General features: G+C 39.5%; 1 protein-coding gene across 1 annotated transcript in view; it reads right to left on the bottom strand.

The window, feature by feature from the left end:
* si:dkey-172j4.3 (diacylglycerol kinase delta) overlaps positions 1–15,176 on the bottom strand; it is a 112,456-nt gene that overhangs the window by 96,580 nt on the left and 700 nt on the right. Inside the window, exons 2-3 of the mRNA XM_051944144.1 lie at positions 14,545–14,761; positions 12,083–12,187 (exon numbers count right to left, since the gene is read on the bottom strand). Coding sequence (XP_051800104.1) covers positions 12,083–12,187; positions 14,545–14,637 — 198 coding nt within the window. The 5' untranslated portion in view covers positions 14,638–14,761. The remainder of the gene's footprint in view (positions 1–12,082; positions 12,188–14,544; positions 14,762–15,176) is intronic.

Here is a 15,176-nt window from a genome sequence, read left to right as displayed (position 1 = left end):
TACAAATTTTAATCTCCCTTTGTGACAACAGATGTAAACAAAGGATCAGGCTCAGGTTTGTGCCAATACCAATGGGCTAAAAAATGAACCCCAATCTTTGAGATCAGCTCTAGACATCCCATGAAAATTATTATTTGTCCAATATCATTGCTATAAACTGGACAATTTACAGATGTTTCCTAAACGTGTACACACTAGCTAGTTGGCTGTGCACCGAGAAGCTTCTAGTCTCCTTAATCAAGTTATTGTAGCAAATGTAGCTCAAATACATGTCAAAATTTATTCTGAAACTGAAAAGTTGAGCAGTTTCAACATCAATACTACAGTCAATGTTCATTTGATTAATTTTAATAATTATCCCAGCCCCCTCTTCTCTAGACTCATTCTGCTTCTTAAAATAATTGCTTTATCTATGGAACACATGAACTGGGGAGGAAACTGAGCCAGAGAACAAAGACAAACCACTGTTTTTAACCACAAAACAGCCAAATGATCATCATACCAGATTTTAAACACGAGAAATTTTAAACCCTGGAAATGAAATTTCATCCCTACTGCCCAAAAAGTCGACCTTCATGCTTTATTCTTGTGTAAACAAACAGACATTGATTGCCATGTGCTACAATTACAAGCTCTAGAACAAGGTCTCAATTCATCAGCTGTAGTTTTTCATTTTGATTTCATTAAAACAACTGCAACAACAAGACAGGTCTGTTTTTCATTTAAAAAAATGTGCTGTCTGGTTTAATAGACGGTGATTCATTTGAAATCAAGGATGTAACTGCGACATCTTGAAAGTGAGAGTGTGCAAGGGGGTTCGGAAATAAGAGTGTCAGGAAAAAACTAGTCAGAAAACAAAAAGACAACTTGAAGTGCAAAACAATATCAAGCAACAGGGTAGACAGATGAAGGAGGACGGGATGAAAGGACAAGAAAGGAAGACTGGATGATGGACGACAGCGGTCAGAGAGAAGAGAACATGCAGAGATCAAGGCAGGAGGAATAAAACACACCCAGTTTCCAGCAATGAAAGAGAGAAATCGAAATAAGAATGGACGCAAAAGATAAACAGTCAAAAGGAGGTAAAAATAGAGATGGAGTGAAGCGAGAAGTGAAACCGTGGCGCAGAAAAAGGTTTCCGCCTTTTAAAAATAACACAGAAAGCGATCTAAAGTGTTCTGCGTCACCATTTTCTGCACTTTGTTACCCTGTTTCAACCATGACAGTCAAAAATAAGTGTTTTATAATCTTCTGGTGCAACGTATTCTTCCAAGATTCACAGACTTTGCAGAGTAAATGATTCCAAGTATGAAAACAGAACAGTTCTCATGGTGGATATTCGTTTTTTTCCTCCAAAAAAACTTCAGAAATGTTCCTTTTTCATTGAACGTAAGGCTCAATTTTCAAGGACTTCTGCTTTCTCTGATCAACTCTCCTCGTTGGATCCGTCTTCAGCAAGCATGAGGTCAAATCAATAGATACCCAGTTAAATACCACTCAGTCAGAAAGACACCGACTCTGTATTTAGATCCACAATGAGCAAGTCTCCGTTCGGTTTAGTACACTCATGTATGCATGATAAACAGCCTACGTCCAGTAATTTCATTACAGCGGATCAATAATGCACGCTGTGTCCACTCTGGATCATGGCATGTTCGCTGCTTTATCATAGATAGCAACAGCAAATATGAATCAGGAAAGAAGCATTTAAGGGACGACAAAATGTTTATCTACTGTTCAAACAGATTCTAACATATGATTAATATTTTAAAGGGTTTTAATCAATGAAATGTGTCCAGTGCGAGCAGCTGCCTTTGTGTATCATTCTTTTATTTTATTTTTCCAACAGCTGCTCGTTTTTAATGCTCCTCTGAGGACGTTTGGATGGTTCAGTGTCAGAAATTAATTCCGTGGCTCACCTGCCAAATCTGCAGCTGCCAGGAGACATTTTTAACCATGAAACTTTTTCTAGCATCACAAGTCCCAACGGCCAAAAAGACAGACAGCAAAGTTTAACATTTGCAAACAATATCTGGCCGGCGGATCGACCGCTTTTTCGAGAGCAAACATAAACAGACAGCCAATGGGGAGGCGGCCTGGAAGAGCGCTGTTGATTATTTTCATGATTGATGATTATAATGATCAGCTGTTAATCAGAGATGAAGTGAAGCATCAACCACTGAAGACACACAAAGACACCACCTAAGAGATGCTTTAAATTCTAATTATATGAAGACATACTGACTTATTGGCTCTTTAACTGGCATGTGACGCTGATCAGTGTTTACACAGAGCTAAGAGGTATTGTATTGAGGTTTTTCGCAGTGATTGGGTCCTATATCACTGCTATCTTGTGGTGTTTGTGTGGGAAGGACAAGATACGGAACTCTGGCATATTTCTGTGGGATTTAAGCAGCTCAAGAGTGAACAGAACAATTCATTTGCACTGAGTTAAGAAGACATGGTCGTAAATAACCAACGATTAAACATGGTGCCCATAGCAACTCTTCTACAACAACTTTTAACCTCAAAAGAAAGGATAAGGGATCCAAAGGACTATATGAAGGATGTTATGTGTAGGTTTGACAGCAGAGTTGGAGTGCAACAAAAGAGAAACTGACCAAAGAAGCAGCTGAAATTTTAAAAAAAGCCACGGTCAGTCTGTAGGTTAGGACATGCGAGACGGGATAGGAAGATGCTAGCTGGTTAGCAGTGAGAAACAAGGACACTACAATGACTGTTGAGCTGGCCCTTTACTTTTCAGTTCAAGTAGTTTTGCCGCCACGTAACCACATGCAGAAGAAATCCTTTGGTCCCACAAATTCAGATGAAACTATGGGGAGACTTGTGATTGAGATTGGGATTCTAGGGTTAGGAAACCTGTACAGAGACCCCAACTAAACCCCAGCTTCCTTTGGAGTCCCCTTAAGGAAACAGACAGAATAGAGAGATAGAAACAGATAAAAATAAAGACAGAGATAGACACAAATAGAGACCGAGAGATAGAAATACATCTAAACAGGTAGAAAGAAATATATACAGAGAAATAGACAAAGAAATAGGTAGAAATAGACTGATATAGAAAGAGACAGAAAAAGGCAGATAGAAATAGAGATAGAAATAGGAAGAAATAGAGATCTATATAGAAATATATAAAATAGATAGTGATCGATATAGAAATAGACAGACTGAAATAGCAAGATAGAAATAGAGATACAAATTGAGATGAACTAAAATAGAGACAGAGATACAACCAGATCTAAACAAAGATAGAAAAAGTCTAAGATAGAAATATAGAGATAGATATAAATATATACAGAGATGGTGAACTAAATCGATAAAGAAATGAATAGATAGAAAGACAGATAGTTACTGACAGATCAACAGAGATAGAAATAGGTAAAAATAGTAATACAGATAGAAATAGAGATGAATATAGAAATAGAAATTCAGATAGATGAACTAAAACAGAGACAGAGAGACACAAATAGATCTAAATAGAGATAGATATAAATGGACAAATAAATATACAGAAATAGAGATAGATATAGTTGTAGACAGGAATAGATAGAGATCAATACAAATAGGTATAGAAATAGCAACAGAGATAGAAATAAATAGAGATGGAAATAAATAGATAGTGATAGAAACAGACAGACACTTTATTCATTACCTTGGGAAAAATCAAGCATATACATTAGACTGACTTTAAGTGTGCAATATCCAGGAAAAGTCTATCATATTGGGATTTGGACTATCAACGCCTGACAGAGATCAGAGTAAAGGATTTAAAGTGTAAGTTGGTCAATGATTGTAAGATTCATCTCACAGGCAATTAGGTGTACAACTAATCATCAAGCTGCGTCAGTAGAGCGGTGTAAAAGGCAGCAACAGATTCACCGATTTAAGCAATTCAACACAGAAGATCTTCCTCAACCTCTGAAACAAATGTGGAGGTAGAGAACGTAAAGCCTGCAGGACACAAACAATGTGTTTTAACGCGCCTTAAATAGTCGAGCCGCCTCCTCGACGGTCCTGCCAACCTGTTGTGATGGTAAATACGGGCATTAGAGGCTGCTGTTTGCTCTGTGCGTTTCTTACATAACCGACTCCGGATCTGTCTCTCTGCGACTTTCCACTCGGCCTCCACCTCGCTCGCTCTTCCACTTATTAATTTTCTCCATCTTCACCTCTCTCTCTCTCTCTCCATCTCCCTCTCTCGTATTGACCCACACACTGCTGCAGCTGTATCACATCAAGCTGAGGGCATAAATCAAAGCACACACACAACACTGGCCATCCCACACACTCACGCACTCTCCTCAAGCCATTTGTGTCGCGCACACACACATCTAGAAAACTCATCTCCATTGCAGCGATCGCCCACACGGATTTCTGCACTTGGAGCGAGATTCGGATAGAAAGAACAAATATAGTGGGTTTGATTCCAACAAAGCGCCGCGCAGGAAATCCACAGGAATGGGAAAAAAATACAAAATAAAAGCGTTACCTGTTGGTCACCACTCAAACCACCAGAAACGGTTATGTAATCTGAAGTGCTACTGCTATTTTAGAAGGGTTGGAAAACAGAAAAGTTGGGATTTATTGATTGGTCGCATCTAAAAAAAACACATTTAAGAGCATGCAGTTTTAGGAATGCAATGAGAAAAGACATCTTTAAGTGCAGGAGGATAAAAACAGCACGATGACAGGAGGAAGTCTAGAGGAGATGATGTCCTGTGCAGTCAGAAGCAAACATAATGAGGGGATCGGCCTTTTCTACATGTGTGTTTTCATGCGCACATCCATAGCAGTCTGCGTGATCAGCCTACTCAGACAAACACACATATGTACATACACACAATTCACAGAAGCCGTTTGCTCTCCGGCCTCCAGTCTCTCCTTTATGTTCCACGCAGTAAATAAGAAGCAAGGCAAAGAGGAGGAGGAGGAGGAGGAGGAGAATAGGATGGGAAAAAAGAGGAGGAAGAAGAAAGAGTGTGAAACCTTACATAATTGAGCCTGGAGGTACAGAGGAACAGAATAAAAAAGAAAGACAGACAAAAAGAAAGTAAAAAAATCAGAACGGTCACTGACAAAAAGCCGATTAAACCCTGTGAACCCTCGAAACATCCCCTGGCAGGTTGGAAATGCATTTAAAAAAAAAATCCAAGCATGGAATGCGGAATTTTATCAAAAAAAATCATTTTATTCAAAACGTCATATTCAAAAATTGTCAAAAATAAACAGTTTGATTCAGCTTTTGCAACTCAGTTGTCACCAACAGGCACAAGATGAAACATTCAGGGACTTTTCTGCACTCGTAGTAAAATATCTACAGCATGTGGAGCCGCTATAGCTGAACCAGTATTAACACCTTAAAAAAAAGGTACATGTAATTCTAGGTTTTTCTAATTTCATCAGCCATCGAGACACTTGACTTGATATTTTTTTCTTTTCAGTGAGTAATGGAATTGTAGCTTTTTCATTTTTAAGTTCTCTCTATTTCCAGCTGTGGTTTTGATGTTTCTGTAAGAAATAGGACTTTATATTATGGTGAAAATGAAACCACGGTGAGTAAAACTTACAGACTTTTGGCAGCAACATGTGACGCAGCACAAAAACCTCACAGCCGCCATGAGCAGAGATTTTTTGGTTTTCAAATGAAGCTTTACATATCAGCTCTTCCCACAAACCAACTGCTTTGTGTGACAAACAATCTGCTGCCTGATCGTCCAGAACTCCAATCACACGAGTGCCACTGAAACCGAAGTGGCAAAGAAAAAAGAAAATCTGAGCAGGTTTTTCATGTGCCGTCTTCGTGGTGTTGACATTTACGTTACAGGATACCGGCTTGGCTAGCTCGCTCGATTAGCAAACCCACTAATGCCTAAAAGGTTCACACTGATCTTCTTATCCAGTTTCTCTTCATAATACATTATTGCAAGATTTCCACCACACTATGTCACCTGTCCATGGATGCCAGATAAACTAGAACTGAACTCTACGATGTGTTATCTACCTCTTTGCAGTGATCTAATCTGACTCCTCAGATTCCGGTACAAGTATCTGCGTGCTACAGCTTCCAAAATCCGTTTTCTTATTGGAAACAAGAGCTTCTAAGCAAACCTACATGCAGGATCATGCAGTAAGGCAGCAGATCATCTATTCTGAAGAAAACGCTTGTCTCCTTGCATGTAAAAACAATCCCCCTGTTACTTAGCGGGGCACCACCACTACATCTTGGGCTTCGCGGCAACCAAGATGACTTTGATTGATTCAAGCAGATACCAACAACAAGTAATACAGTCAGACCATTCTCCAGCCTTGTGGGGAATCATTTCCCCCTTTTCAATAACCCCGTACGGGAAAAAAAAAAAAAAAAGAGGTATAACCCTGAGAGAAAAAGCAAGAGGGGAGCAGTCCATTAGCGGTTAGCTCAACATCTTCTGGTTCAAACTTCTGGAGTTACATAAGTGAAGACAAACAGACAAAGTTTTGTCACTTTGTCTGAAAGAAGACGAAAATAATTGCAGTGTGATGCCCTCTATATAGACTTCACTCTTTATTTAAGATTTAACACTGGTCTTAAATGATCTAAGTCTACTGCTCATCTAACATTTGGACTTGCTTTTCTGTCATTTTTGTTTTACTTCTCATTTTGTTCTCCACCAAACGCATCCAGAGAAAGTCCCGAGAGACATAACTGCTGTTGAAGACAAAGACGTCAAATAAATCCTAACATTTCAAGTGAACCACTTCAGTGTTTCTTTAAACAGCTCGTCGAGACACGGCTCAGTAAACAGCTGTTCAGTATGAGCAGAGGTGAAGATGACCGATTGAGATGAGGCTGCAACACTTCCTGCTTTGTTCTGTAAACCAACTAGACCCATTTCCAGACACGTGTGTCTAAAAGTCATTAATTTACTGAGGAAAAGCTTCTGAGATGCTAATTGGTGCTAATTATTTGTCGTAAAATGAACTGAATACGCTAAAAACGCAGCTTCTTTTCAGCACTACAGTATTGAAAACCAATACCGGACAGTGGACTATGCAGTGCTCTACTACATTAGCACAACATGTATCTGGCTGTAATGCACACTATTGATTTGCTGTTGTATGTTGAGCTGCAGTGTGTTCTCTGGACATGAAAACACACAGATTTGCATTTACAAAATTTACTATGTCAACTATTAGTACAAATAACTGATGAGAAGAGCCAAATAGAGACCCAAAGCTTAGGCCATGTAGTAAACATTTTCTTTTGCAGTTTCAATCATGTAGTTGGTTTGAAAACATCCAGCAACAAGTTACTGTGCTTCATGTTGATCATTTTATATTTGGGTCAACTCAGCAAAGGTGGTTGCTGGACCATCTCAGAATCTGTTGAAACTTTGTAGGAGTGATGTTTGGCATCTCAAACTGACTTCTACCCAGTTTTACACTGAAATTCCAACATCAATGTTCAATGGAAATGTTTTAATATATCTCCTGCAAGTTGGAAATTGAAAAAGATGCCACTTTCAGATGTCCACATCTCTTTAAGTTTACATCCTGGAGTCTTCAGGTCTTTAGGAGATGTTAAGAAGTTCCATTATTTTCTGAATTTTCCACCCAATGGTGAACAGTTAAAATCTTTGTCAGTACAGAAGGCCTCAAGTTACTTTGTCTCTGATCAATGAGTTGAATTATCTGGTTAAACAGATGAAATATTTTAGTTGAAGACAACATGGAAGGTTATTGAAACTTGGCACACAAGTAGATGTTACTTCAATCTCCTACTATCCCAAACTTCATCAAGCTACCCATGATTTAAGACATCCATCTGGCCGTTTGGAAATTAATTACTTAGTTACCTGTGTCACCGTTGACTGGCCATAGTTCCCATTTCTACCAACATATGAAAGCTTTCAAAGCATTGGTAAAGTCATTCAGACATTATTCTCACTAACATTGATCAAATAGATCCTATGTCTTAGAGACAATTCACTTTTTTTGCGATTTTTGAACAAATCCTGAATCTAAGAGGTCGTACCCTTTGACTCGCAACATGGGTCAAAAGTGACCCAAATCCAATAGAAAATGGGTATCTGCTGACCGACACTGCGCATCAAAGGGGTACACAAAAAACTTAGGCTTGTTTGCCAGAATTTGCTGCATTCTCTTCATTCACCAGAACTTATGAACACCTCTTGAAAATGTGTAGACTCCAGGACATAAATTTCAAGACGTACGGATGTCTGAAAGTGGCATCTCATTCGATTGCCAAATCGCGATAGATTTATTGAGAATTTCCATTGGGCAAGAAATTGTGAAAATGTTGGAATTTCAGCTGAAAATCCTGCTTAACCCAACACGTCCTACTCTCTCTATAGACTTTACACCATCTCAAAGGTTAAAAGGACATAAAATAAACCCTGAAAACAGATGCCAAACAGCACTGCTTAGCCTGGCTTTAAAGGGAGGGACTGACTGCATATAAACCCCAAACAACCTGCTGCAAAAGCTGAAACCGTTTTCCCACAAAAGACTTTAAAACGAGATTACACTCGAACGACAAATCAATCTCCATCAGTCACAAGCGTCTGCCGGCTGACTTGTACAGAGTCAGCCAATTAGCAAATCTCCAAGGTCACATTCATTTTGATTACAGAGCAGCAGCAACATAACATTTACAGTGAGCGCATTTAATCGACACCCATGAAAAACTACGTCTGTTTAGTTTGAAAATGTGACCATGTGTTTCTTAAAAATCGCTCCGGAGAGGCAGAATTTGCTCCTCTGGTGCCCCGGTATCAAAAAGCTCATCTCCGAACCCAAAGATATTTAATTACAGCTGACACCATCGTCTCCGGAGTGAAATGGAAATGACACGCCCCGTCTTCTGAGGGCTATCACTGCATCTGTATAATTATTTAGGGACTCTCGATTGAGGGGCTGAATTAATCTAATGGTGTCAGAGCGTCATGTCACACTTGATAAGAATTAGCACCTCCTCAACAAGAGCGCCAACACACTACGGAACCAGGCAAAATGAGCAAGGGAGTAAACAACAACAACAAACCTACAGACACCGTGTGGAACAGCGTAACAAACCAGATTCACATGGATGCACACACCTACATGTACACAAACAAACAAAAGAGACACACTAATCCTCTTGTTGTCACTGAAACATAATCCTGTAGTCGATGACTAACTGAATCTAAGTCACATGACTTAGGAAGGGATGCACCTCCCGTCTTATTGGCTTAAAGGAGCTGCCTGCATCTTTGGATTCAAAGTAAGGACTGAAAATTGTTCTTTAAAAATGACGTCTGTCCCACACAACCCCTGTCAGTAAGAAGAAGCACTAAAAAAAATCCCACATAACAGCATACTGTTCAGCCCACTGATGGTTTAGTGTCAACCAAACTTTTATTGATGTGAACCATGTCTCTTACACAATTTAAGTGAAATTCTGGAGTGATATTCAGGGTTTTTTTCTGCCGTATTGAGGAGTTTTAGTCAAGGTCAAAATGGCAAGAAATGAACAGACATTTTGGTCTATCGGGTGGTCAGGTATAGCAAGAAAATGTAAAGATTTGTAGCCAGTAAGTTGTCACAGACTGTAAGACTGTGTTTCAAAATCAGAACACAATTTTAAACTCCAGTGGTTTAACGCTTATGGAAATTTGTTCAGATAAATTAGTTTATACAATAATTTTCTACTCGATATGAACACAGGAAAACACCACAGATGTCACATAAAGAGGTCAAAAAACAAAAAATGCGGTCGCAGCCTCTACCCATAATTCTGACCTAGTTACCATGGCAACCCGGCACTGTGCTCATATGCACGCGCCACAAATCGAACAAAATTAACGGATCAATACCAGACTAATATCCAATACCGCTGTGCTGCAGTGGGAACAAACAAAGCATTATGGCATGCCGTCACCTAGACGACAGGGGTCAACGGGTATCCGGTGTCCCCTCATTGACCCGAGTACGTTTTACAGTTTTACGGTCAACGCAGGTGATGGATAAAGATTTCCACACATTTATACACAAGATAGTAGTTTGGACATTTAGCAGCTGGAAATATTCTCACCGTGGATCAATAACTAATGAGACACACTGAAATACATAAATGTGTGTGTGTTTGTATGCCAGTAAGAGGATAAAACATCACGCCATCGATTTCTTACAGTAAAACGGATACCAGCTATCAGGAGTCCGATTAGAAAGGAAGCTGCTGCAGAACACCACTCATTGTTGGCGTGGCGCTAAGAGAGGAACATGGTTCAGGAAGTCAGCTGACACTCAGACGGGAATCGGATAAGTCTGATGTAAGTGCTGATAAAGTTACACCAGAACGAATATCAGACAGAAACAAGATAGTGGTTTAAACCCTGAGAACTGGGTTTTCCACTATAATTCAATCAGAGAAAATGTATTAAAGCAAAAGTGTAGACCATCCTAATGTCTACCTGGAGTTAGAGTGATTTACACTACCGTTCAAAAGTTTGGGGTCACTTAGAAATGTCCTTATTTTTGAAAGAAAAGCAGTTTTTTTCTGTGAAGATAGCATTAAATGAATGATAAATCCAGTCGAAATACTGTTAATGTGGTAAATGACTATTCTAACTGCAAACGGCTGATTTTTAATGGAATATCTCCATAGGGGTACAGAGGAACATTTCCAGCAACCATCACTCCTGTGTTCTAATGCTATATTGTGTTAGCTAATGGTGTTCAAAGGCTAACTGATGATTAGAAAACCCTTGTGCAGTTATGTTAGCATATGAATAAAAGTGTGAAATGAAATTATCTGGGTGACTCCAAACTCTTGAACGGTAGTGTGTGCTGATGTAGCGTAGTAGCTGTATCAACATTTTTCCAACATTTATTGTCACTTAATTTTGATTATACAGATATAGAAGACTGTAGATACGTATAATTTTCTTCTGTAATTAAGCAAAAGAAAGGCTGTGTTTAAAAATATGAAAAAAATCAACAAGAAAAAGCACTCAGAGAGCAAAGTACTTCTCCAAGGCTGCTCATTCCTCCATATGGCATTAGAAATTAGAAATGTGGCATTTGTTTATTCGTTATTAATCAGAAATCACAGCAACATAAAACGTGTCCATTTAATATAGATGTACCCACAAACAAAATGACTTTGCGCTGAGCACAGGCGTGCTATACATGTGTACGTTATGTACAGATACCGAATCATGTGACCTATATATGTAGCGGGAGGCGGGAATTGATGGGACTCAGAAACACCCCCATAATTGAATGAATTGTTTCTTATATCATTTCTGACGGGTAAGTCCACAGCGGTGGATTAGTAGTAGGATCACAATCATGTGATCATCAGCAGGCAGCTGACGTAGCGTTCAGCTATCGTCATAGCTACAGTGATCAACTTCACAGCATAAACCTCAACAATTAAACAGTTTCACAGTTCCTCTTTCTCTCCCTTGACCTTTCGTCCATCCTTTGCATCGAAACTTTTGTCTGTATGCTGAGTTGCTATGTGTAGCGCTGTTGTTTCAACTCTTAGATGTACATCGCTTTGGATGAAAGCATCTACTGAAGGAAACTGTAGAAACTCTAGGAACACTGAGACTTTATTGGCTGAATCAGACAATAAAGTCTGGTCCGGGCCCATATAGGTGGACGTCTGGGTCCGGCCTCCTTAGAAAGTCGTGACAACATGACCTGAAATGAGTGTCCTTGAAATGGCGTCTAAACCAGCCTCACGCCTCCAAACCTCAGTGAGATGTTCGCTCTTAAATAACCAAGCAGCCCACATGTTTAATCAGGTTCCCAACGTGGCCCCTGATGGAAAATTCCACAACATTCTCAAACTGAAAGCCTGAAAAATTCATTGTTCTCTGGTTTGCTAATGCCGCCGCTTTTTACCTCGAAGAAGTTAAGTTTTAATATGTATAAAGTTCAGAAAATCTCTCAGATAGGGGTAAAAAATGTTAGAAAGAGCAGCAAAAACCTGCTGAATGCATCATCTGCGGTACATAATGGTGTGAATCGGGTTGTAAAATAAAACGACAGAAGCCGAAACATCTTCTCCTACCTTCGTCCTCATCTGTCCAGAAGTCGACACTTTGCGGATCAGTTTGTGCGACGTCTCTTCCTGTTCCCCGTCGCTGTCTGACGACTCTTCTCCAGCTTCTCCAGCCTGGAAAAAGAGGAAAAAATGACTGAAAACTCACATTGAACAACACCAGAAATCTCATTCAGTAGACCTGATTTAGTAGAAATTTTATTAAATCTGCTGAACGAGTGAAGGAGCTTCCTGTATTGACTGCTGCTATCATAGCATCCCATAATACACAGCTAACTAGCACTACACGAGTAGAATCAGTAAAAACGAATGGAGTTAAGGAATTAGTTTTTAAATCCATTTTAGAGCAGTTGTTCGTACGAGATTTTTCCTACATGATGGTATAAAAACGATTTTCTAGCCCACCCATTGAAATGGATTTATTTTAAACTGCAAGAACATTTTTTGTGCTTTTGGCAAAAAAAAAACCAAAACAGGACAACTACTGCAAATAAAACGCAATGCCTCAAATCTAATTGAATTATATAATTCTAGAATATAATAGGATAGAAATGAGCAAAAATATGCAGTAAGTACCAATAAACAGCAAAATGAACAATAGGTGTAATACACACTAAGTAAAAAAAACATTCTACATGATAAACGATGCTTTTATTTTGATATTTTAAGCACATTTCATAATGTTTCACTCACACATGCAGACTTCTAACTCACATTGGAGCGTTTTAAATGAGGCTAAGGATCTAAATATTTCTTATTCCACTACTAAAATTCAACGTTCTCTTAGTTTAATAAACCATAAAGGCGATGTTTACATGTAACCGTCCAGACTGTCCAAAAATATGAAGCATTTCTCTGACGTAGCTGTAGTTATCCTCATGATTTTTGGGAAATTGATGTAAACCTGTTATATTCAGAACTGCCAATCTATAAATGATTAGAATGTTTTTAATATGAATCACGTCTGGACTTATTCACACCTTCACTAGGTGTTGCTTGACGTTGTTGCAAACAAACAAACTTGTCGTTGCTTTTCATTCCAATGCTCGATATATGAACACATTTATAATATAGAGTGTTAAGTTGCTGTGAAATCACCACCGATTACGTTAAAACAGCTTCGCTTTTATTTAAAAAGGCATAAAAACAGACTTAAGTCCACATATCTAACCCTCTGAATCCAAGAAATTTGTGCGCATTTGCTCCAGTCGCATTTCTACTCACTCTGGACTCTTTTTTTTTCCTGAAATATAAAGTGTTGCACCTCTATGTAAACACCACAACCACGACTACAAGTTTAACCAACATTGGAAAAATGGTTAATCTACATACAATAGATATTTTACTGCTTGTGGTTTTTACAAATCTCTGCACTGCATCTTATTTCTGTCATTTTCTGTCGTCTTCTGTCTTATTTCTGTCATTGTGCGGTGGTCTTGTCTCCTCATGCTGTAGATATTAAACCATTTCCAGCCTCTACAGACTTTTTTTATTGATCCAGTATGTTCTTGTTGATGTCTCTTGTCGTTTTGTGCCGTTTTTTTGTCTTTCTTGTGTCATTTTGTGTCACCGTGGGTCTGTTTTTGGGGTTTCGTTTGTTTTGCGCTTCTCGATGCTGGTTTGCGTCACACTTGTTGTTTTCTCTATTTTTTTCACAGTTTTGGGTCACTTTCTGTCATGTTGTGTCTTGTCTTTTATCATTTGGTGTCCCTTTTTGTCGTTTTGTGTCTCATTTGTTGCTTTGCGTCATTTCGAGCCTGCCTATCTCCTTGTTTCCAGCCTCTCCAGACATTTTCTCTCTACTCTGCTCATCATCAGTAGAAAGACGTTTCACCATGCTGAATGGATCTTCCAACAACTTGCTCCTCTCTTCACCATTTCTGAACCATGCAACATTTATTTCTCTGATCAAGCAAGTCATGTTTTGCTCTCAGTCTCTTTAACTTGGATTTTTGCAGTGATTTTGATGAATTATCACACTCTTAAGCTAAGATTTGGCTCATTTTTGAAACCAGAACCCAGATATATTTAGTTGAATCAGACTATTCTTTTCATTTTGACAGTTTCTGATGAATTGTGTAAACAGTACAAGTGAGGGTTAAAGGGTGAGCAGCTGAGTAAAAGCCCACAGGGTGAGCTCATTTAAGTTTTTTCTATAATCTCTTGCAGGAACAGGCAGGTGTGGGAATGAAAAACCAGTTTTCCACAAAGAGTGTGCTGAACATGTTGATTCTCACTGTAGAAATGAGGTAAAATCACCTCATAAACAAGACTTTTGAGCATCTAAATCAGTTTATTTCCCCTTTTAGGTTGCAGGTCAGACTGTTTTAAGAATGGTGCTTTAGCTGGCAGCGTGATAGTACTTGAAAGTCTTCACCTCTGATGTAAAAGTGAAACCTCTACCTGCCATGTGGACGAAGGAAGTAAGTCTGTGGTGTTTGATATGTGACGCAATTTCTGGTCGTACTCACAATATGAGTCCTCTCAGAGTCTGCTTGAGGCGACCCCAGGGACTCGCCGGGCCCCGCCACGTACAGGACGTTGGGGTTGAGCTTGGACGCCATGATGGGTTTGGTAGAAGACAGAAGTGACCAGGTGAGGAGCTGTAAGAGGAGAGGAGCTCTGAGGAGAAGAGGGTGGACTCAGTGGAGGATGAGGAATGGGCCGGCAGGCTCCTGGACGCCAACTCTGGAAAAGATGGAGGGATGAATTATTGATCAGGAGAGAAAAGCTCACTGGAGGTTCTTATTTTTATTTTGGAGGCGGTGAATGGGGGTTTGTGGAAGTTCACAACACATCAACAACTCCAATTCATTTTTCTTCCTCCCGTGTGATCGCTTCGACGACGAGGGCCGCTTTAGCTTCTCAGTTCCTCTTTAGGTCTTCCTGTCTTGAGTGAAAACACTTTGAGGTTTACAGGTTGTGTTTTTTGAAATGAAAGCCACAGTGAAGGCTCAGATGAGGAGAATGAACAGAGCTTCAAACATTCTGCATGCAACAGAAATGAGAGGAGCTGCCAAAAAGTGCACACACATGTCGGCTGTGCATGCATGTGTGTGTGCGTGCGTGCAGGTGTGCGCGTTTCCTTGATTACGGTGCTGGA

Source organism: Acanthochromis polyacanthus, chromosome 23 (assembly GCF_021347895.1).
Source record: "Acanthochromis polyacanthus isolate Apoly-LR-REF ecotype Palm Island chromosome 23, KAUST_Apoly_ChrSc, whole genome shotgun sequence".
NCBI classification, from domain to species: Eukaryota; Metazoa; Chordata; class Actinopteri; family Pomacentridae; genus Acanthochromis; species Acanthochromis polyacanthus.
The sequence above is the reverse complement of the archived record's forward strand: the minus strand, read 5'-3'. Positions and strand labels throughout refer to the sequence as shown.